This window comes from Haliotis rubra, unplaced genomic scaffold (assembly GCF_003918875.1).
Source record: "Haliotis rubra isolate DU_JTF1 unplaced genomic scaffold, ASM391887v1 Scf257, whole genome shotgun sequence".
Classification (NCBI taxonomy): Eukaryota; Metazoa; Mollusca; class Gastropoda; order Lepetellida; family Haliotidae; genus Haliotis; species Haliotis rubra.
In genome coordinates, this window is record NW_025766636.1 from 1,326,348 (window position 1) to 1,353,267 (window position 26,920).

The following is a 26,920-nucleotide window of genomic DNA, read 5'->3' on the forward strand; positions in this document are numbered from 1 at the left end:
AAATGTAGAAATAAGCTTAACGAGTTGATGGAAAGTGTTGACAATTTGCATTTAGTTAAGACTGCTTCTGATACATTTAACCAGTTGTATTTTAGGTACCTCACCTGTGCTGAGCTCTATTGCAGCGAGTTAGAACCAGCTGAGAGGCACGGTGTGCAGCAGATTGTAGACATCAGGGTGAATTCCATGGTGGCATTCAAGGACTTGACCAAGCATTGGATCCAATCCACTGAACGGGACTTGGTAGAAGAAGTTCAGAATGAGTCGGTATCTGCTACAGGTTCGTGTGAAAGTTAGAAGTCTAAGTCTAAGTCTTCCACATCACGTACAAGCGTCAGTGGGTCAGTATCTTCTCATACATGTGAAAAAGGCTAAGCTTGCAGGTCTGCTCGCAGAGAGGACTATGTTGCATAAGAAGTTGGAGATGGAGAAGATGATGCAGCAGACCAAGATGGACATTGAAGAAATGAGGCTGGACATTGCCATTGCCTAGTCTGCTGCCCGTGAGCAAGTCTTTGCTGAAGCTGAAGGTCAGGACTATGCAACACTTGATCTACAATCACGTGAGTCGAACCCTAAGCATATGGTTTCAAATGTCATTGACGGTGGCAGAGAATGTTCCATGTCCAATACTTCTCTCAATGAGACAAAGCCTAAAGTACCCATATCAACGGCCAGTGTTAACACTTGCAAATATGATATTCATACTCAGAGGCATTCTTCAGCATGTAAAGAACCAAACAGCAAAGTTCTCAATCCTGATGCTAGGGACTTTCAGCCTACATCTCAAAGGTCTCATAACAATGTAACTCAAGGGAACATGAGGTATAACCGTCCAGATCAAGATCTTAATTCTAGTCAGCTTTTTGTTGAGACTCAGAAACAGATGGTCAACGCGATGTTTCTTCCCAAGCCAGAAGTACCGAAGTTCCAGGGTGACCCTACAGAGTTTGCTTCTTTCATCATGGCCTTTGATGCTCGGATCATCCCACATGCAAGAGCTGACGCAGACAAGTTGTACTATCTGAACCAGCACTTGCAAGGTGAGCCTAAGGATCTTGTGTCTGGTTGCCTATATATGGACATGATTACTGGCTATCAATCTGCAAAAGATTTGCTATTCAAAGAATATGGAGATCCATATAAAGTATCATCAGCATACCTGAACAAAGTGCTATCATGGCCTACACTGAAAAATGATGATTATTCTGGACTTAAACAGTTTTCCTATCTTCTTATGAAGTGTTATCACGTGATGGGCAGCATATCTCATATGTCTGTATTAAACCATGCTCCTTATATGCAGTCAATTGTACAGAAGTTTCCACAGCATCTACAGACTAGATGGAGAGATCATGTTACCAAGGCCAGAATGAATGGAGCACAGTATGTTGGATTTGGAAATCTAGTAGACTTTGTAGACTTTGCAGCTAAATCAGCAAATGAGCCAACTTTTGGTAAGCAGGCACTTTCTGTGAGCAATGATCATCCTTGCAAAGCTAATGATGCTTCACGCAACAAACCACAAGTTCCCAAGTCTCAGAGTTTTGCTACAAAAGTTGACAACAGTGCTTCAAATGGTAAGACAAACATATCTTGCTACTTCTGCAAGGAACCTTATGACATTGATAATTGTAGTGCGTTTTGCAGCAAGTCTCTGGCAGATAGACGTTCCTATTTGAAAGAGAACAACAGATGCTTTGGTTGTTACGGACTTGATCACTCTGTCAAGGGATGCATGAAGAGGAGAAAATGCAGGACCTGTGGTAAAAGTCACCCAACTGTTTTGCACTGTAACGGGGGATAAGTATAATAGGTGCTATAGATATTAGGAAGGAGTGGGTTGGCGTGAGTAACTTAGCTGGGGGGTATAAATCATACATTTTGGTATATTAAATGGATTTTTCTTACTGGTGTTTGCGGGGACATGCGGGTTACGGCTGTCGCAGGTTTGTTTGGTTTCGCTTGCCGTTTCGGCACAGCGATTGGCTGCACGCACTGGAAGGTTCCATTCCAAGGGTAGGGGTGTGCTCCTCGCTTAGTGGGACAGGCCCGCTATTGCGTATATAAGGAGCGCGCGACAGGTGTTTTATTGTCTGAGTTGGAGACACCCGAGGTTAGGTGAGCCCTTGTTTTGAGACGAAACAGCTTCCCAGTTGCTTTGTGAAAAAGTAGAATTTGCTCCATGACGGACCAGTCCTTGTTTCGAGACGAAACAGTTGACCCCCTTCTCACGGCGAAGCACTTAGGAAATAGGAGGGTAGACATAGGTATAGGTGGTTGGGGGGAATAAAGGTATTTAGTTTTAGGGATATATTTATATAGATATACAGGGTAATTGTTAGGAAGTGGGAAGGACGGGTGGTTTTTACCAACTAACTACCGCTGTTAAGAGACAGTTGTAGTATTCTAGATTTATCTTAGGTCGGGATTAGGTGGGGATCGTGATTGTTAATTTAATTTAGATTTTAGTTAAAACTTCCCAGAAATATATTTTGTTACATTTGGAGTTTGTGTTTTGGTGTAAATAAAATGGTGATATAAATTTTGTCTTATGTCCTGAATCGCAAGGCTGCATCTCGTAACCGGGAAACAGCGTGGAGGAGAATTCTGCTCACAGATTTACAGGTTATACCTGGAGCGTACCCTCTTGTAAACATGCCAGTTGAAAGGGAAAAACACAACGCAAAGTAGAACCACACATTGAACTTGTAGTTTCCACAAGACAGAGCAAACCACACCTGTTACATTTTGGTGCCGTGACCAGGATGCAGTTTATTTGTGATTAATCATGGACATTTCTTGTTCTGTATTATTCATATACTTGTTGTGAAATGATGCAGTTTAACAGTTATATTTTGGTCTCATATAGCTGTTGTATTGTTAGATACTTTGCTTGAAGTTAGTTTTTTTTGGAGTTTCTCAATTTATTGGTAAAACTTTCTTTAGGTAATCGGCATATTTCAATATGGATTTGGACTATGAGATGTTTGGTTTGTCCCCATATATTTTTCAAAATGAGGCTTTTTGTGCGTCTCCTACAGGTGATGTGAATTATGGTATGTCACTCCGTACGTTCCACCACATAGTGTCGCCTCCCGGTTACTTCGGGTAGATGTAGGTCATGAGAATGTTAGTCGTTCTCATCTCGCTTTCCCCAGTGCTGGAACTGAGTGTTCCATTAGCTGGTGCGGGTCAGCATGACCTTAGGTTAGGCCAGGAGAATGTGGGTCGTTCAAACATCAATTCCCCAAGTGCTAGAACTGAGAGTGTTCCATTAGCTGGTGCGGGTCGGCATGACCTTAGGTTAGGCCAGGAGAATGTGGGTCGTTCAAACGTCAATTCCCCAAGTGTTAGAACCGAAAGTGTTCCACTAACTGGTGCGGGTCGACATGACCTTAGGTCAGGTCGAGGTCAGAGTCAGGATCGTTCTGTTAGGTTTGAACCTTCATTACCAAATACACGTTTGGAGTTTCCGGATTATCTCTCTGGTAGACACAATATTTCCTATCCAGTGAGGGGCGGCAGGGAATTTTCTGGTTTAGACATTCCTCCAAGGTCATCAATACCTCGGGATGTAGGTCAAAGTCATAGGTCTGTTATGTCGTCTCGTAGAGAGGTTCAGCCTGATACGTTTGATGGTAGATCTACAAATTGGCAAGACTACATAGTTCATTTTGAACAGGTTGCAGCATGGAATGGTTGGAATGATTTAGAGAAGGCTCAGCAGCTGAGTATGAACTTACGTGGTACAGCTCAGACTTTGCTTAGTAACCTCACTTATGGTCAGCTTAGCAGTTATACTGTTTTGTCTCAGAGGTTTAGTCCAAGGGAATGGAGTATAGCTCAACGTTGTGAGTTCAGGAATAGACGTCAGAAGAAGGACGAATCTGCTGCAGATTATGGTTATCGGCTCAGAAGTTTGGCTTTGTTGGCATACCCTGACATTCCTTATAGCTCTCTAGAGATGCAGATCATTGATCAGTATGTTACTGGTTAAAGTGACTTTGAGATGAGAAAGAGGGTTACATTTAGTCATCCCCAGACTTTAGAACAGGCTATTTCTTTTGCAATAGAGTACGAAGCTGTTGAAGGGAGTAGGTGTCGTAAACCCAGTGAAGGCAGTAGCAAGGTTTGTGCTGCTGTTACTGAGGTTGTAGGCTCGGAGAAGGTTGACAGTTCGTTGACTCTTGAATCAATCTCTCAGTTGATTGATAGGAAGTTGCAACAGTTTAAGCAGTCTTTCACTAGGCAAAGGAAGGGTAATGATAGAAGGATAGAATGTTACTTCTGCAAGGGACAGGGACATATGGTTAGGGAGTGTCCAAAGCTAGCAGAGTTGCAGGAACTTTCCTTGTCAAAACCTCATGCTAATGAGTCGGAAAACTAGATCGGGCTGAGACTGAGGCCGAGCCGCCAGCCCAAAGTTGTCAGGTGGAGCATCCTGTAGGGCCAGAGCTAGGTAAACCTAGTTTGGATAGCGAAGATGACTCGGGTACTCATTTGGAGGGAGGAACTTCCAGTTGTGCCAAAGTCACCTATCGTGTATGTAATATCCAGGGTGTTAGTAGTTGTCTCTTCACAAATATCCAGGTCGATGATCATCGGAGTGAGATGCTTATTGATACGGGGTCACCAATTTCATTGTTGTCTATTGAAGAATTTTCCAGGTTAGGTCTTGACACCGAGAAACTGGCTCGGGTGGATGTTGACCTAGTTACTGTCGATGGTAAACAGTTGGAGGTACAAGGTCAGTCTATGGTCGAATTTAAGGTTGATGGTTTGTGTTTTGGACACAATTTCATCATAGCAGATCTTGATTGTTTATCTGGAATTTTCGGCATGGATTTCTTTGAAACCTTTGGGTGTGATGTCCTCGTAACAAAACGTACTCTCAAGACAAAGAAGGGTAGGGTGAAGTTGTATAAAAGGACAACCAAAAGCTGTGCTAGGATAAGGATTGTTGATAAGGTCAGAATACCTGCACAATCGGAGCAGATAGTTTTTTGTGAGACTGAGGGTCTAGTACCCAAGTGTCTGAGTGTGATAGAGCCCAACAAGCATTGGCAAGGTCAGGGATTGCTCGTTGCTAGAAGTTTAGTTGATATGGATCCGCATAAGGTGGCTATTTCAGTGCTTAACATCACCAATAGCGACGTCAGTGTGGGACCATCATCGGTCATGGGTACAGTGGAGTCTGTAGAGAAGTGTGTAGAGGTTGGTGAGTCAGGTCACTCTCAAGCCAAGTTAGATCTTCCACCCCATCTTTTACCCTTGATTGACAATAGTTCCCCGGAGTTGTCAGTTGATGAGAAACAGGCTTTATCAGATCTTGTAGCTGGGTATCAGGACGTGTTTGTTGATAAGGATGGTACTTTTGGTCAGACTAGCCTAATTACTCATAAGATCAATACGTGAGATGCCACTCCGATAAAGTTACCACCTCGTAGGGTACCCTTGGCTCGTAAGACAGTTGTAGAGGAAGAGATCAACAAGATGTTAGATCGGGGTATTATTGAGCCAAGTGACAGTCCTTGGTCTGCGCCAGTCTGTCTTGTCACTAAGAAGGACGGGTCTGTTAGGTTTTGTATAGATTATAGAAAACTTAACTTGGTCACCCTGAGCGATGCGTTCCCAATATCCCGGATGGATGATATGCTCGAGACTTTGGGTGGAGCTAAATGGTTCAGTACTCTGGATCTTGCTAGCGGCTATTGGCACGTAAAGATGGACCCTAGGGATAAAAGTAAAACTGCTTTCTCGACTCACCTAGGTCTGTTTCACTTCAACGTGATGCCCTTTGGCTTAACAAATGCTCCTGCGACCTTTGAAAGGTTAATGAATACGATATTTGGGACTTTGAAATGGAAGAGGTGTCATAGTGTTTGGGTCAGATTTTGCAAGTGCTTTTTAGAATCTTAGGTTGGTCTTGGCACAATTTCGTGTAGCAAACCTAAAGCTGAAGCCTAAGAAATGTGTGCTCTTCCAAACTCAGGTGTCCTTTCTTGGTCATATGGTCTCTAAAGATGGGATAAGTTGTGATCAGGAAAAGTGTCAGGTTGTTGAAGATTGGCCAGTTCCGGAGAATAGGGCTGAGGTACGAAGTTTTCTTGGCCTAGTAGGCTATTATCGGCACTTCGTCAGGAATGTTTCCTCGATAGCTTCACCTTTGACACGTCTTACAAGAAAGAAGGTTGACTTTCTCTGGGATGATTCCTGTCAGCAGGCTTTTCAGCAACTCAAAAACAGCTTATTATCAGCTCCTGTTTTATCTTTCCCCAGCGATGAAGGACAGTTCATTTTAGACACAGATGCTAGTGCATCAGGGATAGGTGCTGTTTCATCTCAGATTCAGGATGGGCAGGAAAAGGTCATAGCCTATGCTAGTAGGTCACTGAATAAGGCTCAGGAGAACTATTGTACCACTAGAAGGGAACTGTTGGCAGTGGTTATCTTTCTTCGGCAGTTTAGGCGCTTTCTGTTTGGCAGGAAGTTTGTGGTCAGAACTGATCATGCCCCTTTGGTTTGGATTCGAAACTTTAAGGATGCTGAGGGAATGCTTGCACGGTGGCTTAGTGTCATTGAGACATATGACTTTGAGATTCAGTACAGACCTGGGCCCCTATCCTCGAAAGTGTCCCAGCTAAGACAGATCCTAAGTAGTTAAGACAGAAGTTAGGGCATCCTACCGTTATGATAAGACCCATTCCCGAAACGATCATATCCCTGTCCTAACTTGTGCTGCCTATCCTAGCTAGGATAGCGAGCTCTTCAGTAGGTGAGATAGAAAAACCCTCATTAAGTTGGGGATTCCAACTATCAGTCAGAAACTATCCTTAGGTTTGTCCAGCATCAAGAGTACCAGTCTGAGATGATCTTATTGCTGAAAGCAGCAGATGAATGAGGCCGAGCACAGAATGTAAGCAGAAGCAGCCCATTGTACAAGTTGAACCCAGTTATAAGAGACGGTTTTCTCTGTGTTGGTGGACGCCTGAGTAGAGCCGAAATTTCTGAAGACATGAAACATCCTATCATTCTGCCCCAAAAGAACCATGTCTCCATGTTAATCATTAGAGACACTCATGACAGGCTTGGGCATGTTGGGAGAAATCATTTTCTATCAGCCTTGAGGGCCAAGTATTGGATTACTAGGGCAAATTCTGCTATAAGAAGTGTGATGAACAAATGTATATTTTGCAGAAGATTTAAGACCCCAACAAGTACCCAGATGATGTCTGACCTTCCGGCATGTAGAGTGACTCCAGCTGGTCCATTCACCTACACTGGAATTGACTTTTTTGGACCACATGTTGTAAAGGACGGAAGGAAGTGTGTTAAACGCTATGGCTTGCTCTTCACGTGTCTCAGTAGCCGAGCTGTCCATATTGAAACGGCTAACTCGCTTAATACAAGTTCCTTTATTAACTCTCTTCGTCGCTTCATTGCCAGGAGGGGACCAGTTCAGAAATTTTCTGTGATAATGGGACAAACTTTGTTGGTGGAGCTAGAGAGCTGAAGGAGTCTTTGGATCAGCTCGATCAAGAAAAAAATCATTCTGATATGCTTCACAAGGAAATCAATTTCAGCTTTAATCCTCCATCAGCAAGCCATATGGGTGGCGCTTGGGAGAGACTGATCAGATCTGTCCGCAGTATTCTCAATCCCATGCTTCATGAGTTTGGATCATACCTTGACGATGAGCTGTACAGAACATTATTGTGTGATATTGTGTGAAATTGAGGCTATCCTGAACTCCAGGCCTCTTACTACAGTTTCTGGGGATCCAGACGACCTTCACCCCCTCACTCCAAATCACATCCTCATGATGAAGCCTGATGTGTTTATCCCACCGCCTGGCACATTTCAGCATAATCATGTGTACGCCCGCCAGCGTTGGAAACGTATTCAGTATCTGACCAACGTCTTCTGGTCCAGATGGAAGAAAGAGTACCTTCAGTCTCTGCAACAATGACAAAAATGGAATTGTCCCAAGAGGAACTTTCAACTGGACGATGTTGTGCTTATCAAGGATGACACTTTACCCAGGAGTGCATGGTCCATGGGTCGTGTAATCCAGACTGAGGTGGATATGCATGGCACTGTCAGAAGTGTTTTGTTGAAAGCAAGAGGTGCAGAGTTATGACGACCTATTCACAAGCTGGTTCTGCTCCTCCCATCGGGCTCAGCACAGGTTGGCATGTGAGGTATTGATTGAACTTTGCATTATATGTGTATTTACTAAACTACCCTTGGTATGTTTAAGAGGCCGAGTATGTTAATGCAAGGTACATATGTTTCATTTTTTCTGTGCACATTTCCCTCCTGCAGGTATTTTCACATAATTTTCAGTTGCATATTTCATTTGCATATTTCATGCATTATAAATGTCTTCCTAATGTGTACTGTCTCTGTAGCACAGTGCAGCTCTTACTTCATCCTAGTATCAGCTATTACCTCCCTTGTTAGTAACCCAGCCAGCTAGGGTTCAATCCCAGCTTTCTAATAAAACTTTTGCAGATTTGTTATGTTTCATATCCCATAGTACCACTTTCCTGTCATGTGACCATAAAAAGCACATGTGGTACTGGGACCCCATGCTTCAGTGTGTTAGCAGCCTCCATACTGTCAAGAGGTCTCCTCTGACTGTTAATCTCAATGTAGCAAACAGGAACACAAATGTAAGTCTTGCATCTTTATTATTTCACAGTTACTATTCTATTTTGTATAAATATAATGTTTAATAATCTTCTTTGAAGTTCATGGCCTCATAATGTTATTGTTACATGCAATATTTTCTGAAAGTGTTCAAATAATCTTCAAAGGTTTTCAAAGTTGTTAAGCATGAATTTAGATGATACTTTGTCAATGCATTGTATTTTATAGTCAAATTATATTACAAATTGTTTCTGTTTATTCTAGTTTTCCAAACCTCATCCACTCATCCACTCATCGACTTATCCACTTGACTTTTTATCCTTTCACACTATGGCTAACGACCAACGTCCAACATGTATCTTACATTTGTCACCGTACATCAACGCATAACGTACCATTGTTTACCATCAAAGAATAAAACCCTGTGGATGCGAGTTCTGGTGAATTGTTATTCTTGCGTCTACAAACAATGCTCTGTCCATCTGGCAACTCCAGATAGTCTTCTAACAATGCCCTGTCCTTCTGGCAACTCCAGATAGTCTTCTAACAATGCCCTGTCCTTCTGGCAACTCCAGATAGTCTTCTAACAATGCCCTGTCCTTCTGGCAACTCCAGATAGCCTTCTACCAATTCCCTGTCCATCTTGCTCTGACTGATGTCCGTTGGTGTCAGGTAACAACAATGGTATCTGAAAGCTTATTTTGTTCATACCTCATAAAAAAACTAGAATGGTATAAACAACCATGACCAGCTATCAAGTGCTTGGTTTCATTCAAGAGAGACAACTCCGTTAATCCTTTTTCATTAGTTTGTAAAGAGTTATTACCCTTTGTTTACTTGCTAGCAGACGACATTTTAAGTGATCCTCAGTATGAATGATTTAGAGAAGAGGAAGTTCTGCTAATATTCACATTTAATACATGAGTAATGAGTGAAATAAATATTAAAATTTACAATCTTTAAATTCTCAATAATTTTTGGTTGTCATGAATATTCCATGCTTGTCACACGAGCTGTGTGGCTCATTGTGTGCCTCCAAAGGTGTGGCATGATGCATGTGCCTTGTCACTGGTTTGTGTGGCCCAGGGTGGCGTTATACAAACTTAGAGCTAAGGTGACGGTCACTCCCATACCTTAACATGGACTTAAGGTAGTCTTAGCACTAAGGTGACGGTAACTCCCATACCTCAACATGGACAAGGTAGTCTTAGCGCTAAGGTGACAGTAACCCCCATACCTTACTATGGATAAGGTAGTCTTAGCACTAAGGTGACAGTAACCCCCATACCTTACTATGGACAAGGTAGTCTTAGTGCTCAGTTGACAGTAACCCCCATACCTTACTATGGACAAGGTAGTCTTAGCGCTAAGGTGACAGTAACCCCCATACCTTTACTATGGACAAGGTAGTCTTAGCTATAAGGTGACAGTAACCCCCATACCTTACTATGGACAAGGTAGTCTAGCACTAAGGTGACAGTAACCCCATACCTTACTATGGACAATGTAGTCTTAGCTCTAAGGTGACAGTAACCCCCATACCTATACTATGGACAAGGTAGTCTTTATCACTTAGGTGACAGTAACCCCATACCTACTATGGACAAGGTAGTCTTAGCACTATAGGTGACAGTAACCCATACCTTACTATGGACAAGGTAGTCTTAGCACTAAGGTGACAGTAACCCCCACAATGCTACTATGGACAAGGTAGTCTTAGCACTAAGGTGACAGTTACTCCCATACCTCAACATGGACAAGGTAGTCTTAGCACTAAGGTGACAGTAACTCCCATACCTTAACATGGACAAGGTAGTCTTAGCTTAAGGTGACAGTAACTCCCATACCTAACATGGACAAGGTGGTCTTAGCACTAAAGGTGACGGCATGTAACTCCCATACCTTAACATGGACAAGGTAGTCTTAGCTAAGGTGACAGTAACTCCCATACCTCAACATGGACATGGTAGTCTTAGCACTAAGGTGACAGTAACTCCCATACCTCAACATGGACAAGGTAGTCTTAGCACTAAGGTGACAGTAACTCCCATATCTCAACATGGACAAGGTAGTCTTAGCACTAAGGTGACGGTAACTCCCATACCTTAACATGGACAAGGTAGTCTTAGCACTAAGGTGACAGTAACTCCCATATCTCAACATGGAAAAGGTAGTCTTAGCACTAAGGTGACAGTAACTCCCATACCTCAACATGGACAAGGTAGTCTTAGCACTAAGATGACGGTAACTCCCATACCTCAACATGGACAAGGTAGTCTTAGCACTAAGGTGACGGTAACTCCCATACCTCAACATGGACAAGGTAGTCTTAGCACTAAGGTGACAGTAACTCCCATACCCAACATGGACAAGGTAGTCTTAGCACTAAGCTGACGGGTAACTCCCATACCTCAACATGGACAAGGTAGTCTTAGCGCTTAAGGTGATGGTAACTCCCCATACCTCAACATGGACAAGGTGAGTCTTAAGCACTAAGGTGACAGTAACTCCCATGGTGGCTTCCCTCAACATGGACAAGGTAGTCTTAGCACTTAAGGTGACAGTAACTCCAATACCTCAACATGGACAAGGTAGTCTTAGCACTAAGGTGACGGTAACTCCCATACCTCAACATGGACAAGGTAGTCTTAGCAAGTAACATTAAGATGACAGTAACCCCATACCTTAACATGGACAAGGTGGTCTTAGCTTTAAGGTGACGGGTAACTCCCATACCTTAACATGGACAAGGTAGTCTTAGCTTAAGGTGACAGTAAACTCCCATACCTCAACATGGACATGGTAGTCTTAGCACTAAGGTGACGGTAACTCCCATACCTCAACATGGACAAGGTAGTCTTAGCACTAAGGTGACAGTAACTCCCATACCTCAACATGGACAAGGTAGTCTTAGCACTGGACAAGGTAGGTGACGGTAACTCCCTAAGGTGACAGTAACCTCAACATGGACAAGGTAGTCTTAGCACTAAGGTGACGGTAACTCCCATACCTTAACATGGACAAGGTAGTCTTAGCACTAAGGTGACGGTAACCCCATACCTCAACATGGACAAGGTAGTCTTAGCACTAAGGTGACAGTAACTCCCATACCTCAACATGGACAAGGTAGTCTTAGCCTTAAGGTGACAGTAACCCAATACCTCAACATGGACAAGGTAGTCTTAGCACTAAGGTGACAGTAACTCCCATACCTCGACTATGGACAAGGTAGTCTTAGCACTAAGGTGACGGTAACCCCCATACCTTACTATGGACAAGGGGTAATCTTAGCGCTAAGGTGACAGTAACCCCATACCTTAACATGGACTTAAGGTAGTCTTAGCACTAAGGTGACGGTAACTCCCATACCTTAACATGGACTTAAGGTAGTCTTAGCACTAAGGTGACGGTAACTCCCATACCTTAACATGGACAAGGTAGTCTTAGCACTAAGGTGACAGTAACTACCCCCATACCTTTAAGGTGACAGTAAGTCCCATACCCTGATGGACTTACTAAGGTAGGTCTTAGCGCTAAGGACTTGCAGTAGTGTCCATAGCAGCTAATGGACGGTTAGGTAGTCTTAGCACTAAGGTGACAGTAACTCCCCATACCTTACTATGGACAAGGTAGTCTTGGCATGGCTAAGGTGACAGTAACCCCCATACCTTACTATGGACAAGGTAGTCTTAGCGCTAAGGTGACAGTAACCCCATACCTTACTATGGACAAGGTAGTCTTTATACCACTGGAAAGGTGACAGTAACCCCATACCTTTACTATGGACAAGGTAGTCTTAGCACTATAAGGTGACAGTAACCCCATACCTTACTATGGACAAGGTAGTCTTAGCACTAAGGTGACAGTAACTCCCATACCTTACTATGGACAAGGTAGTCTTAGCACTAAGGTGACAGTAACCCCATACCTTAACATGGACTTTAAGGTAGTCTTAGCACTAAGGTGACAGTAACCCCCATACCTTAACATGGACAAGGTAGTCTTAGCACTAAGGTGACAGTAACCCCATACCTTAACATGGACAAGGTAGTCTTAGCACTAAGGTGACAGTAACCCCATACCTTAACATGGACAAGGTAGTCTTAGCACTAAGGTGACAGTAACTTCCCATACCTTAACATGGACTTAAGGTAGTCTTAGCTAAGGTGACAGTAACCCCCATACCTTAACATGGACAAGGTAGTCTTAGCTTAAGGTGACAGTAACCCCATACCTTACTATGGACAAGGTAGTCTTAGCGCTAAGGTGACAGTAACCCCCATACCTTACTATGGACAAGGTAGTCTTAGCTCTAAGGTGACAGTAACCCCCATACCTTACTATGGACAAGGTAGTCTTAGCACTAAGGTGACAGTAACCCCCATACCTTACTATGGACAAGGTAGTCTTAGCAGGTAGTCTTAGCTAAGGTGACAGTAACCCCCATACCTTACTTAGTGGACAAGGTAGTAGTCTTAGCACTAAGGTGACAGTAACCCCATACCTTACTATGGACAAGGTAGTCTTAGCACTAAGGTGACAGTAACCCCATACCTTACTATGGACAAGGTAGTCTTAGCACTAAGGTGACAGTAACCCCATACCTTTACTATGGACAGTTAGTCTTTAGCACTAAGGTGACAGTAACCCTACTGGACAAGGTAGTCTTAGCACTAAGGTGACAGTAACCCCCCCCTATACAAGGTACGATGGACTAAGGTGACAGTACCCTACTATGGCACTAGTCTTAGCACTAAGGTGACAGTAACCCCATACCTTACTATGGACAAGGTAGTCTTAGCACTAAGGTGACAGTAACCCCATACCTTACCTTACTATGGACAAGGTAGTCTTAGCACTAAGGTGACAGTAACCCCATACCTTAACACATGGACAAGGTAGTCTTTAGCACTAAGGTGACAGTAACCCCCATACCTTAACATGGACAAGGTAGTCTTAGCACCCATACCTTTATGGACATGGGTAGACAGTAACCCCATACCTTAACATGGACAAGGTAGTCTTTAGCTTAAGGTGACAGTAACTCCCATACCTCAACATGGACAAGGTAGTCTTAGCACTAAGGTGACAGTAACCCCCATACCTCAACATGGACAAGGTAGTCTTAGCATTAAGGTGACAGTAACCCCCATACCTTACTATGGACAAGGTAGTCTTAGCACTAAGGTGACAGTAACCCCATACCTTACTATGGACAAGGTAGTCTTAGCACTAAGGTGACAGTAACCCCCATACCTTACTATGGACAAGGTAGTCTTAGCACTAAGGTGACAGTAACCCCCATACCTTACTATGGGACAAGGTAGTCTTAGACTAAGGTGACAGTAACCCCATTATACCACATGGTAGTCTTAGCACTAAGGTGACAGTAACCCCATACCTTAACATGGACAAGGTAGTCTTAGCACCTTAGCCTATGGACTTAAGGTGACGGTAACTCCCATACCTCAACATGGACAAGGTAGTCTTAGCACTAAGGTGACAGTAACTCCCATACCTTAACATGGACAAGGTAGTCTTAGCTAAGGTGACGGGTAACTCCCATACCTTAACATGGACAAGGTAGTCTTAGCACTAAGGTGACAGTAACTCCCATACCTTACTATGGACAAGGTAGTCTTAGCACTAAGGTGACAGTAACTCCCATACCTTACTATGGACAAGGTAGTCTTAGCACTAAGGTGACAGTAACCCCCATACCTTACTATGGACAAAGGTAGTCTTAGCACTAAGGGTCTTAGCACTAAGGTGACAGTAACTCCCCCATACCTTAACATGGACAAGGTAGTCTTAGCACTAAGGTGACAGTAACTCCCATACCTCAACATGGACAAGGTAGTCTTAGCACTAAGGTGACAGTAACTCCCATACCTTAACATGGACAAGGTAGTCTTAGCACTAAGGTTGTTTTGTACAACAGCACCCAGATCAGCCTTTCCAGATTGCCATGATATAGCTGGAACACTACAGCATGCTCTCACTCACTCACCCTAATGACATTTCAGATGGCACGCAGGTCCGCCTGGAGGCCTGGAGTAGAGACTGCAGCTACTCAGAAGAGGAACAGATCGGTGAGACTGGTCCCTAGACCCCTGAAGTATTTGACTAGCCCATGTGCCCCAAACCAGCACATGTGCCCCTAGCTAACTGATGTGTGTTTAGCTCAAGTGTTTAAGTGGCATGTATAAGTGATACACAAGAGAAATGCACTGTGCTTTACAGCTTTCATTCACCTGATGTAGGAATAAGGATATACTCCGAAACGTAGTGTTCTTCACAATAAAGAAGTTGACATCCATAAAAACCCTCTTCCTTAATATGTTTATAGCTCGTGTGTCCTTAGCCAGTTCATGTCCCAGCTAGTTCATGTGTTCCCCAGTCACCTTATGTGTTCTAGCTAGATCATTTGTTCCCAGTTAGTTCATGTGTCCTAGCTAGATCAGGTGTTCCCAGCTAGATCATGTGCCCCAGCTAGATCAGGTGTTCCCAGCTAGATCATGTGTCCCAGCTAGATCAGGTGTTCCCAGCTAGATCAGGTGTTCCCAGCTAGATCAGGTGTTCCCAGTCACCTCACGTGTTCCCAGTTAGTTCATGTGTCCCAGTTAGTTCATGTGTCCCAGTTAGTTCATGTGTCCCAGCTAGATCAGGTGTTCCCAGTTAAATCAGGTGTTCCCAGTTAAATCAGGTGTTCCCAGCTAGATCAGGTGTTCCCAGTTAGATCATGTGTTCCCAGTCACCTCACGTGTTCCCAGTTAGATTATGTGTCCCAGTTAGTTCATGTGTCCCAGCTAGATCATGTGTTTCCAGTTAGTTCATGTGTCCTAGCTAGATCACGTGTTCCCAGTTAGATCATGTGTCCCACTTAGTTCATGTGTTCCCAGTTAGATCATGTGTTCCCAGTTAGATCATGTGTCCTAGCTAGATCAGGTGTTCCCAGTCACCTCACATGTTACCAGTTAGATCATGTGTTCCCAGTTAGATCATGTGTCCCAGTTTGATCATGTGTCCTAGCTAGATCATGTGTTCCCAGTCACCTCATGTGTTCCCAGTTAGATCATGTGTCCTAGCTAGATCATGTGTTTCAGGAGTGTAGATATCCACCTTTTATTTTTGAGAAAGTGCACATCTTTGGCAAATTGTAAGATTACCTAAAAACAATTATTATGTCCTTTTTCTCTTTGGATTGGTCATGCCATCATTTTCTCTACAAAGCTAAAAGACTAGTGAGTAGATAAATTCTATTTTTCACTGCAGGTGCTTTTTATGGGGAATCTGGACAGCAAATGAAGCGTTATCTTTCCTGAGGTGTACAATACTTGCAGTTATTGCATGGTTGAAATCTCTGAATGTCTGTTGACAGGGCCAGTGTACAGGAACTTTATCAGAAGGTTGTCCGAGGTGTTCCGACAAAGACTGGCTGTGTTGGGATATATCCCAGGCTCCTTCACTACTGGACATGCTCAGCGTATGCTGGGTAAGTTGGGGGTTGTCTCTGGCGCTCCTAAACATACCCATCTGTATCCATTTGTTTGAATACAGTCTGGAGTTCTAGCATTACTGGACCTGGTGTCAGGTCCCTGTGTCAGTGAATGCTGGTGTCTTGGTGTCTGATGACAGGTGTCTGGGTGTTGGATAGCAGGTGTTGGATGGCAGGTGTCTGGGTGTTGGATGGCAGGTGACTGGGTGTTGGATGGCAGGTGTCTGGGTGTTGGATGGCTGGTGTCTTGGTGTTGGATGGCAGTTGTCTGGGTGTTTGATGACAGGTGTCTTGGTGTTTGATGGCAGGTGTTGGATGGCATGTGTCTGGGTGTTGGATGGCAGGTGTCTGGGTGTTGGATGGCAGGTGTCTGGGTGTTGGATGGCTGTTGTCTGGGAGCTTTGTGTGTGCTATCAGATTGGGAGCCCCAGTCGTTTGGTTCTAGAGCATTGTGTGTGTGCTATCAGATTGGGAGCCCCAGTTGTTTGGTTCTGGAGCATTGTGTGTGTGCAATAAGATTCTGAACCCAGGGTATTTGGTTCTGGAAAATTGTGTGTGTGTGCTATCAGATTGGGAGCCTCAGTTGTTTGGTTCTGGAGCATTGTGTGTGTGCTATCAGATTGGGAGCCCCAGTTGTTTGGTTCTGGAGCATTGTGTGTGTGCTATCGGATTGGGAGCCCCAGTTGTTTGGTTCTGGAGCATTGTGTGTGTGCTATCGGATTGGGAGCCCCAGTTGTTTGGTTCTGGAGCATTGTGTGTGTGCTATCAGATTGGGAGCCCCAGTTGTTTGGTTCTGGAGCATTGTGTGTGTGCTATCAGATTGGGAGCCCCAGTTGTTTGGTTCTGGAGCATTGTGTGTGTGCTATCAGATTCTGAGCCCAGGGTATTTGGTTCTGGAGCATTGTGTGTGTGTGCTATCAGATTGGGAGCCCCAGTTGTTTGGTTCTGGAGCATTGTGTGTGTGCTATCAGATTCTGAGCCCAGGGTATTTGGTTCTGGAGCATTGTGTGTGTGCAATAAGATTCTGAGCCCAGGGTATTTGGTATCATTAATAGGAGCCTTTCAAGGAATGTCCTACTCTTCATTATGTTAACATTTTATCTTGTAGATGAGACCTCCCTTCAATCTGTGAAAGACAGGACACTGTCTCCTCTGATGCGTCGACACATGGTGCAGTTTGATGCACCACAACGCAGATACAACATCCACGGTATCCTCAAGGACTGTCTGGAGGTGTACTTCAGCATAGAGAACCTTACAGGTGAGATAACCAGACACAAGGACTGTCTGTAGAGAACCTTACAGGTGAGATAACCAGACACAAGGACTCTGTAGAGAACCTTACAGGTGAGATAACCAGACACAAGGACTGTCTGTAGAGAACCTTACAGGTGAGATAACCAGACACAAAGATTGTCTGTAGAGAACCTTACAGGTGAGATAAGCAGACACAAGGACTGTCTGTAGAGAACCTTACAGGTGAGATAAGCAGACACAAGGACTGTCTGTAGACAACCTTACAGGTGAGATGACCAGACACAAGGACTGTCTGTAGAGAACCTTACAGGTGAGATAACCAGACACATTGACTGTCTGTAGAGAATCTTACAGGTGAGATAACCAGACACAAGGACTGTCTGTAGAGAACCTTACAGGTGAGATAACCAGACACAAGGACTGTCTGTAGAGATCCTTACAGGTGAGATAACCAGACACAAGGACTGTCTGTAGAGATCCTTACAGGTGAGATAACCAGACACAAGGACTGTCTGTAGAGAACCTTACAGGTGAGATGACCAGACACAAGGACTGTCTGTAGAGAACCTTACAGGTGACATAACCAGACACAAGGACTGTCTGTAGAGAACCTTACAGGTGAGATAAGCAGACACAAGGACTGTCTGTAGAGAACCTTACAGGTGACATATATAGATAGAAAACTTAAAAATGTCCTGTGTAATTCCGTATTGATGAAATGAGTGATTGGCTTGGTATCTAACAAGCGAAAGCAAGTCAGATACCAGTACCATTCACGAGTTTCATAAATATGGTATTACACAGTACATTGTTTAGTATTTTCTATATTACTCACCCAACACTAACAAATTAATATCTGAGAATTCAACTGAGAGAACGAGTGCATTTTGCCGTTATAACGGGGGTCACATGTATGATTACAGTTGATTTATGATTGTCAATCATAAGTGAGTACTATGTTCTATTTGATCCCTTTCTCAAAGGCATTCTGTAGTAATGCATAAAAGTACTGCTAAATCACCACGTGAGTGCTAAAAATATATTGACGTAACATGTAACATAGGGAATTTACATGGCATGAAATAAATGAAATATGTCATCAATAAACAAACAGATATGTTGATTAATACCAGGTATTACTTTCAAGGCTTTATGTAATTTGATGCTAATGATTGGGACATAGCATGTGATTTGCGATCATGGATCTTTCAGATGTGCGGCGCCGCTACTGCCAGACCTTCAGTGAGGTGATGAATCAGCTGTCGCGGAAGCTGGGAACCAAGGACTACACTGAAGCTGTTGCTGACCTGGCCGTGGAACATCCCAACCTTCAAAAGCTCATGATGGATGTCAGGCATTCAAACCAAGAGACATACCCCGTCTATATTCAGATGGTGGAATCCTCTTCAGAAGTTATTCAAAACTTTTTTGGAGGTGCGTGAAACTGGCAGAAACTTGCCTTACATCTGTTTGAATGATAACCTATCCCTGTGAATCGAGGGCAATAGGGTCCCCCAGTACAACATGGCAGAAACTTGCCTTGCATGTGTTTGAATGATAACACTATCCCTGTTAATCGAAGGCAATAGGGTCCCCCAGTACAACATGGTAGAAACTTGCCTTGCATGTGTTTGAATGAGCTATAGCTGACCTAGCCTTCCAACATGTGGATTGATGGTACGATGTGTGACCTAGCTGACCAACATAGGGATTGATGGTACGATGTGTGACCTAGCTGACCAACATGTGGATTGATGGTACATAGGGATTGATGGTATGATGTGTGACCTAGCCGACCAACATAGGGATTGATGGTACGATGTGTGACCTATAGCTGACCGACATAGGGATTGATGGTACAATGTGTGACCTAGCTGACCAACATAGGGATTGATGGTACGATGTGTGACCTAGCTGACCAACATGTGGATAGATGGTACGATGTGTGACCTAGCTGACCAACATGGGGATTGATGGTACGATGTGTGACCTAGCTGACCAACAAAGGGATTGATGGTACGATGTGTGACCTAACTGACCAACATAGGGATTGATGGTACAATGTGTGACCTAGCTGACCAACATAGGGATTGATGGTACGATGTGTGACCTAGCTGACCAACATGTGGATAGATGGTACGATGTGTGACCTAGCTGACCAACATGGGGATTGATGGTACGATGTGTGACCTAGCTGACCAACATAGGGATTGATGGTACAATGTGTGACGTAGCTGACCAACATAGGGATTGATGGTACGATGTGTGACCTTGCTGACCAACATGGGGATTGAAGGTACAATGTGTGACTTTGCTGACCAACATAGGGATTGATGGTACAATGTGTGACGTAGCGGACCAACATGTGGATAGATGGTACGATGTGTGACCTAGCTGACCAACATGGGGATTGATGGGATGATGTGTGACCTAGCGGACCAACATAGGGATTGATTGTACGATGTGTGACCTAGCGGACCAACATAGGGATTGATTGTACGATGTGTTACCTAGCTGACGAACATGTGGATAGATGGTACGATGTGTGACTCAGCTGACCAACATGGGGATTGATGGTACGATGTGTGACCTAAGTGACCAACATAGGGATTGATGGTACAATGTGTGACGTAGCTGACCAACATAGGGATTGATGGTACGATGTGTGACCTAGCTGACCAACATAGGGATTGATGGTACGATGTGTGACCTAGCTGACCAACATGGGGATTGATAGTACAATGTGTGACCTAGCTGACCAACATGGGGATTGATGGTACGATGTGTTACCTAGCTGACGAACATGTGGATAGATGGTAGGATGTGTGACTCAGCTGACCAACATGTGGATTGATGGTACGATGTGTGACCTAGCTGACCAACATGGGGATTGATGGTACGATGTGTTACCTAGCTGACGAACATGTGGATAGATGGTACGATGTGTGACTCAGCTGACCAACATGGGGATTGATGGTACGATGTGTGACCTTGCTGACCAACATGGGGATTGATGGTACAATGTGTGACTTTGCTGACCAACATAGGGATTGATGGTACAATGTGTGACGTAGCTGACCAACATGTGGATAGATGGTACGATGTGTGACCTAGCTGACCAACATGGGGATTGATGGTACGATGTGTGACCTTTATGACCAACATGGATTGATGGTACGATGATGTGTGACCTAGCTGACCAACATAGGGATTGATGGTGGTACGATGTGTTACCTAGCTGACGAACATGTGGATAGATGGTACGATGTGTGACTCAGCTGACCAACATGGGGATTGATGGTACGATGTGTGACCTAAGTGACCAACATATGGATTGATGGTACAATGTGTGACGTAGCTGACCAACATAGGGATTGATGGTATGATGTGTGACCTAGCTGACCAACATGTGGATAGATGGTACGATGTGTGACTCAGCTGACCAACATGGGGATTGATGGTACGATGTGTGACCTAGCGGACCAACATAGGGATTGATGGTACGATGTCTGACCTAGCTGACCAACATAGGGATTGATGGTATGATGTGTGACTTAGCTGACCAACATGGGGATTGATGGTACGATGTGTGACTCAGCTGACCAACATAGGGATTGATGGTACAATGTGGGACATAGCTGACCAACATACGGATTGATGGTACAATGTGTGACCTAGCTAACCAACATAGGGATTGATGGTACGATGTGTTACCTAGCTGACGAACATGTGGATAGATGGTACGATGTGTGACCTAGCTGACCAACATACGGATTGTTGGTACAATGTGTCACCTTGCGGACCAACATAGGGATTGATGGTACGATGTGTGACGTAGCTGACCAACAAAGGGATTGATGGTACGATGTGTGACCTAGCTGACCAACATAGGGATTGATGGTACAATGTGTGACGTAGCTGACCAACATAGGGATTGATGGTATGATGTGTGACCTTGCTGACCAACATAGGGATTGATGGTACGATGTGTGACCTATAGCTGACTAACATAGGGATTGATGGTACGATGTGTGACGTAGCTGACAACCATAGGGATTGATGGTACGATCTGTGACCTAGCTGACCAATATAGGGATTGATTATACAATGTTTAATGTAGCTGACCAACATGGGCATTGATGGTACAATGTGTCACCTAGCTGACCTACATAAATATTGATGGTACAATGTGTGACCTAAGTGACCAACATAGGGATTGATGGTACAATGTGTGACGTAGTTGACCAACGTAGGGATTGATGGTACGATGTGTGACCTAGCTGACCAACATAGGGATTGATGGTATGATGTGTGACTCAGCTGACCAACATGGGGATTGATGGTACAATGTGTGACCTAGCTGACCAACATACGGATTGTTGGTACAATGTGTCACCTAGCGGACCAACATAGGGATTGATGGTACGATGTGTGACGTAGCTGACCAACATAGGGATTGATGGTACGATGTGTGACCTAGCTGACCAACATAGGGATTGATGGTACAATGTGTGACCTAGCTGACCAACATAGGGATTGATGGTATGATGTGTGACCTAGCTGACCAACATAGGGATTGATGGTACGATGTGTGACCTAGCTGACCAACATAGGGATTGATGGTACAATGTGTGACCTAGCTGACCAACATAGGGATTGATGGTACGATGTGTGACCTTGCTGACCAACATAGGGATTGATGGTACGATGTGTGACCTAGCTGACTAACATAGGGATTGATGGTACGATGTGTGACGTAGCTGACCAATATAGGGATTGATGGTACGATGTGTGACCTTGCTGACCAACATAGGGATTGATGGTACGATGTGTGACCTAGCTGACCAACATAGGGATTGATGGTACGATGTGTGACCTTGCTGACCAACATAGGGATTGATGGTACGATGTGTGACCTATAGCTGACCAACATAGGGATTGATGGTACGATGTGTGACGTAGCTGACAACCATAGGGATTGATGGTACGATCTGTGACCTAGCTGACCAATATAGGGATTGATTATACAATGTTTAATGTAGCTGACCAACATGGGCATTGATGGTACAATGTGTCACCTAGCTGACCTACATAAATATTGATGGTACAATGTGTGACCGAAAGCTGACCAACATGGGGATTGATGGTACGATGTGTGACCTAGCTGACCAACATGTGGATAGATGGTACGATGTGTGACCTAGCTGACCAACATAGGGATTGATGGTACGATGTGTGACCTAGCGGACGAACATGGGGATTGATGGTACGATGTGTGACCTAGCTGACCAACATAGGTATCGATGGTACGACGTGTGAATTAGTTTAACAACATAGGGATTGATGGTACAATGTGGGACCTAGCTGACCAACATAGGGATTGATGGTACAATGTGTAATATAGCTGACCAACATGGGGATTGATGGTACAATGTGTGACCTAGCTGTTCAACATGGGGATTGATGGTACAATGTGTGACCTAGCTGACCAACATAGGGAATGATGGTACAATGTGTGACCTAGCGGACCAACATAGTGATTGATGGTACGATATGTGACCTAGCTGACCAACATGGGGATTGATGGTACGATGTGTGACCTACCTGACGAACATAGGGATGGATGGTACGATGTGTGACCTAGCTGACCAACATGGGGATTGATGGTTCGATGTGTGACCTAGCTGACCAACATAGTGATTGATGGTACGATGTGTGACCTAACTGACCAACATAGTGATTGATGGTAGGATGTGCGACCTAGCTGACCAACATGGGGATTGATGGTACGATGTGTGACTTAGCTGATCAACATAGGGATTGATGGTACGATGTGTGACCTAGCTGACCAACATAGGGATTGATGGTACGATGTGTGACTTAGCTCATCAACATAGGGATTGATGGTACGATGTGTGACCTACCTGACCAACATAGTGATTGATGGTTCGATGTGTGAATTAGCTGATCAACATAGGGATTGATGGTACGATGTGTGACCTAGCTGACCAACATAGGGATTGATGGTTCGATGTGTGACTTAGCTGATCAACATAGGGATTGATGGTACGATGTGTGACCTAGCTGACCAACATAGGGATTGATGGTACGATGTGTGACCTAGCTGACCAACATAGGGATTGATGGTACATTGTGTAATATAGCTGACTAACATAGGGATTGATGGTACGATGTGTGACGTAGCTGACCAACATAGGGATTGATGGTACGATGTGTGACCTAGCTGACCAACATAGGGTTGATGGTACAATGTGTGACGTAGCTGACCAACATAGGGATTGATGGTATGATGTGTGACCTTGCTGACCAACATAGGGATTGATGGTACGATGTGTGACCTATAGCTGACTTACATAGGGATTGATGGTACGATGTGTGACGTAGCTGACAACCATAGGGATTGATGGTACGATCTGTGACCTAGCTGACCAATATAGGGATTGATTATACAATGTTTAATGTAGCTGACCAACATGGGCATTGATGGTACAATGTGTCACCTAGCTGACCTACATAAATATTGATGGTACAATGTGTGACCGAAAGCTGACCAACATGGGGATTGATGGTACGATGTGTGACCTAGCTGACCAACATGTGGATAGATGGTACGATGTGTGACCTAGCTGACCAACATAGGGATTGATGGTACGATGTGTGACCTAGCGGACGAACATGGGGATTGATGGTACGATGTGTGACCTAGCTGACCAACATAGGTATCGATGGTACGACGTGTGAATTAGTTTAACAACATAGGGATTGATGGTACAATGTGGGACCTAGCTGACCAACATAGGGATTGATGGTACAATGTGTAATATAGCTGACCAACATGGGGATTGATGGTACAATGTGTGACCTAGCTGTTCAACATGGGGATTCATGGTACGATGTGTGACCTAGCTGACCAACACAGGGATTCATGGTACAATGTGTGACCTAGCTGACCAACATAGGGAATGATGGTACAATGTGTGACCTAGCGGACCAACATAGTGATTGATGGTACGATATGTGACCTAGCTGACCAACATGGAGATTGATGGTACGATGTGTGACCTACCTGACGAACATAGGGATGGATGGTACGATGTGTGACCTAGCTGACCAACATGGGGATTGATGGTTCGATGTGTGACCTAGCTGACCAACATAGTGATTGATGGTACGATGTGTGACCTAACTGACCAACATAGTGATTGATGGTAGGATGTGCGACCTAGCTGACCAACATGGGGATTGATGGTACGATGTGTGACTTAGCTGATCAACATAGGGATTGATGGTACGATGTGTGACCTAGCTGACCAACGTAGGGATTGATGGAACGATGTGTGACTTAGCTCATCAACATAGGGATTGATGGTACGATGTGTGACCTAGCTGACCAACACAGGGATTGCTTTTACAATGTGTGACCTAGCTGACCAACATAGGGATTGATGGTATGATGTGTGACCTTGCTGACCAACATAGGGATTGATGGTACAATGTGTGACCTATAACTGACCAACATAGGGATTGATGGTACATTGTGTAATATAGCTGACTAACATAGGGATTGATGGTACGATGTGTGACGTAGCTGACCAACATAGGGATTGATGGTACGATGTGTGACCTAGCTGACCAACTTAGGGGTTGATGGTACAATGTGTGACGTAGCTGACCAACATAGGGATTGATGGTATGATGTGTGACCTTGCTGACCAACATAAGGATTGATGTGCGATGATGTGACCTATAGCTGACTTACATAGGGATTGATGGCCCGATGTGTGACATAGCTGACAACCATAGGGATTGATGGTACGATCTGTGACCTAGCTGACCAATATATAGGATTGATTATACAATGTTTAATGTAGCTGACCAACATGGGCATTGATGGTACAATGTCACCTAGCTGACCATACATAATTGATGGTACAATGTGTGACCCGGCTTTGACCAACATGGGGATTGATGGTACGATGTGTGACCTAGCTGACCAACATGTGGATAGATGGTGCGATGTGTGACCTAGCTGACCAACATAGGGATTGATAAGTACGATGTGTGACCTAGCGGGACGAACATGAGGGATTGATGGTACGATGTGTGACCTAGCTGACCAACATAGGTATCGATGAATTAACGGCGTGTGAATTAGTTTAACAACATAGATTGATGGTACAATGTGGGACCCTAGCTGACCAACATAGGGATTGATGGTACAATGTGCGATATAGCTGACCAACATGGGGATTGATGGTACAATATTGTGACCTAGCTGTTCAACATGAGAGGATTCATGAGTGCGATGTGTGACCTAGCTGACCAACACAGGGATTCATGGTACAATGTGTGACCTAGCTGACCAACATAGGGAATGATGGTACAATGTGTGACCTAAGCGGACCAACATAGTGATTGATGATGCGATATGTGACCTACCTGACCAACATGGAGATTGATGGTGCGATGTGTGACCTACCTGGCGAACATAGGGATGGATGAGTACGATGTAATGACCTAGCTGACCAACATGGGGATTGATGGTTAGATGTGTGACCTAGCTGACCAACATAGTGATTGATGAATTACGATGTGTGACCTAACTGACCAACATAGTGATTGATGGTAGGATGTGCGACCTAGCTGACCAACATGAGGGATTGATGAATAACGATGTGCGACTTAGCCGATCAACATAGGGATTGATGGTACGATGTGTGACCTAGCTGACCAGCGTAGAGATTGATGGAACGATGTGTGACAGCTCATCAACATAGGGATTGATGAATAACGATGTGTGACCTAGCTGACCAACATAGTGATTGATGGTTCGATGTGTGAATTAGCTGATCAACATAGGATTGATGGTTCGATGTGTGAATTAGCTGATCAACATAGGGAGATTGATGGTACGATGTGACCTAGCTGACCAACATAGGGATTGATGGTTCGATGGCGTGACTTAGCTGATCAACATAGGGATTGATGAGTACGATGTGTGACCTAGCTTGACCATTATAGGGATTGATAGTGCGATGTGACCCTAACTGACCAACATAGGGATTGATGGTACGATGTGTGACCTAGCTGGACCAACACAGGGATTGCTTTTTACAATGTGTGACCTAGCTGACCAACATAGGGATTGATGGTATGATGTGTGACCTTGCTGACCAACATAGGGATTGATGGTACAATGTGTGACCTATAACTGACCAACATAGGGATTGATGGGACATTGTGTAATATAGCTGACTAACATAGGGATTGATGGTACGATGTTTGACGTAGCTGACCAACATAGGGATTGATGGTACGATGTGTGACCTAGCTGACCAATATAGGGATTGATTATACAATGTTTAATGTAGCTGACCAACATGGGCATTGATGGTACAATGTGTCACCTAGCTGACCTACATGAGCATTGATGGTACAATGTGTGACCGAAAGCTGACTAACATGGGGATTGATGGTACGATGTGTGAC

General features: G+C 44.2%; 1 protein-coding gene and 1 long non-coding RNA gene across 2 annotated transcripts in view; one reads left to right on the plus strand and one right to left on the minus strand.

Annotated features, from left to right (window-relative positions):
* Positions 1–26,920, plus strand: part of LOC124279847 — a 36,330-nt gene that overhangs the window by 3,593 nt on the left and 5,817 nt on the right. Inside the window, exons 3-6 of the mRNA XM_046715726.1 lie at positions 14,682–14,747; positions 16,037–16,150; positions 17,262–17,414; positions 18,623–18,844. Coding sequence (XP_046571682.1) covers positions 14,682–14,747; positions 16,037–16,150; positions 17,262–17,414; positions 18,623–18,844 — 555 coding nt within the window. The remainder of the gene's footprint in view (positions 1–14,681; positions 14,748–16,036; positions 16,151–17,261; positions 17,415–18,622; positions 18,845–26,920) is intronic.
* On the minus strand, positions 18,898–21,114 carry LOC124279839. Its single transcript, XR_006899497.1, has 2 exons — positions 21,085–21,114; positions 18,898–19,025 (listed from the first exon to the last, which is right to left on the minus strand). It is a non-coding gene; the product is annotated as an uncharacterized LOC124279839 (long non-coding RNA).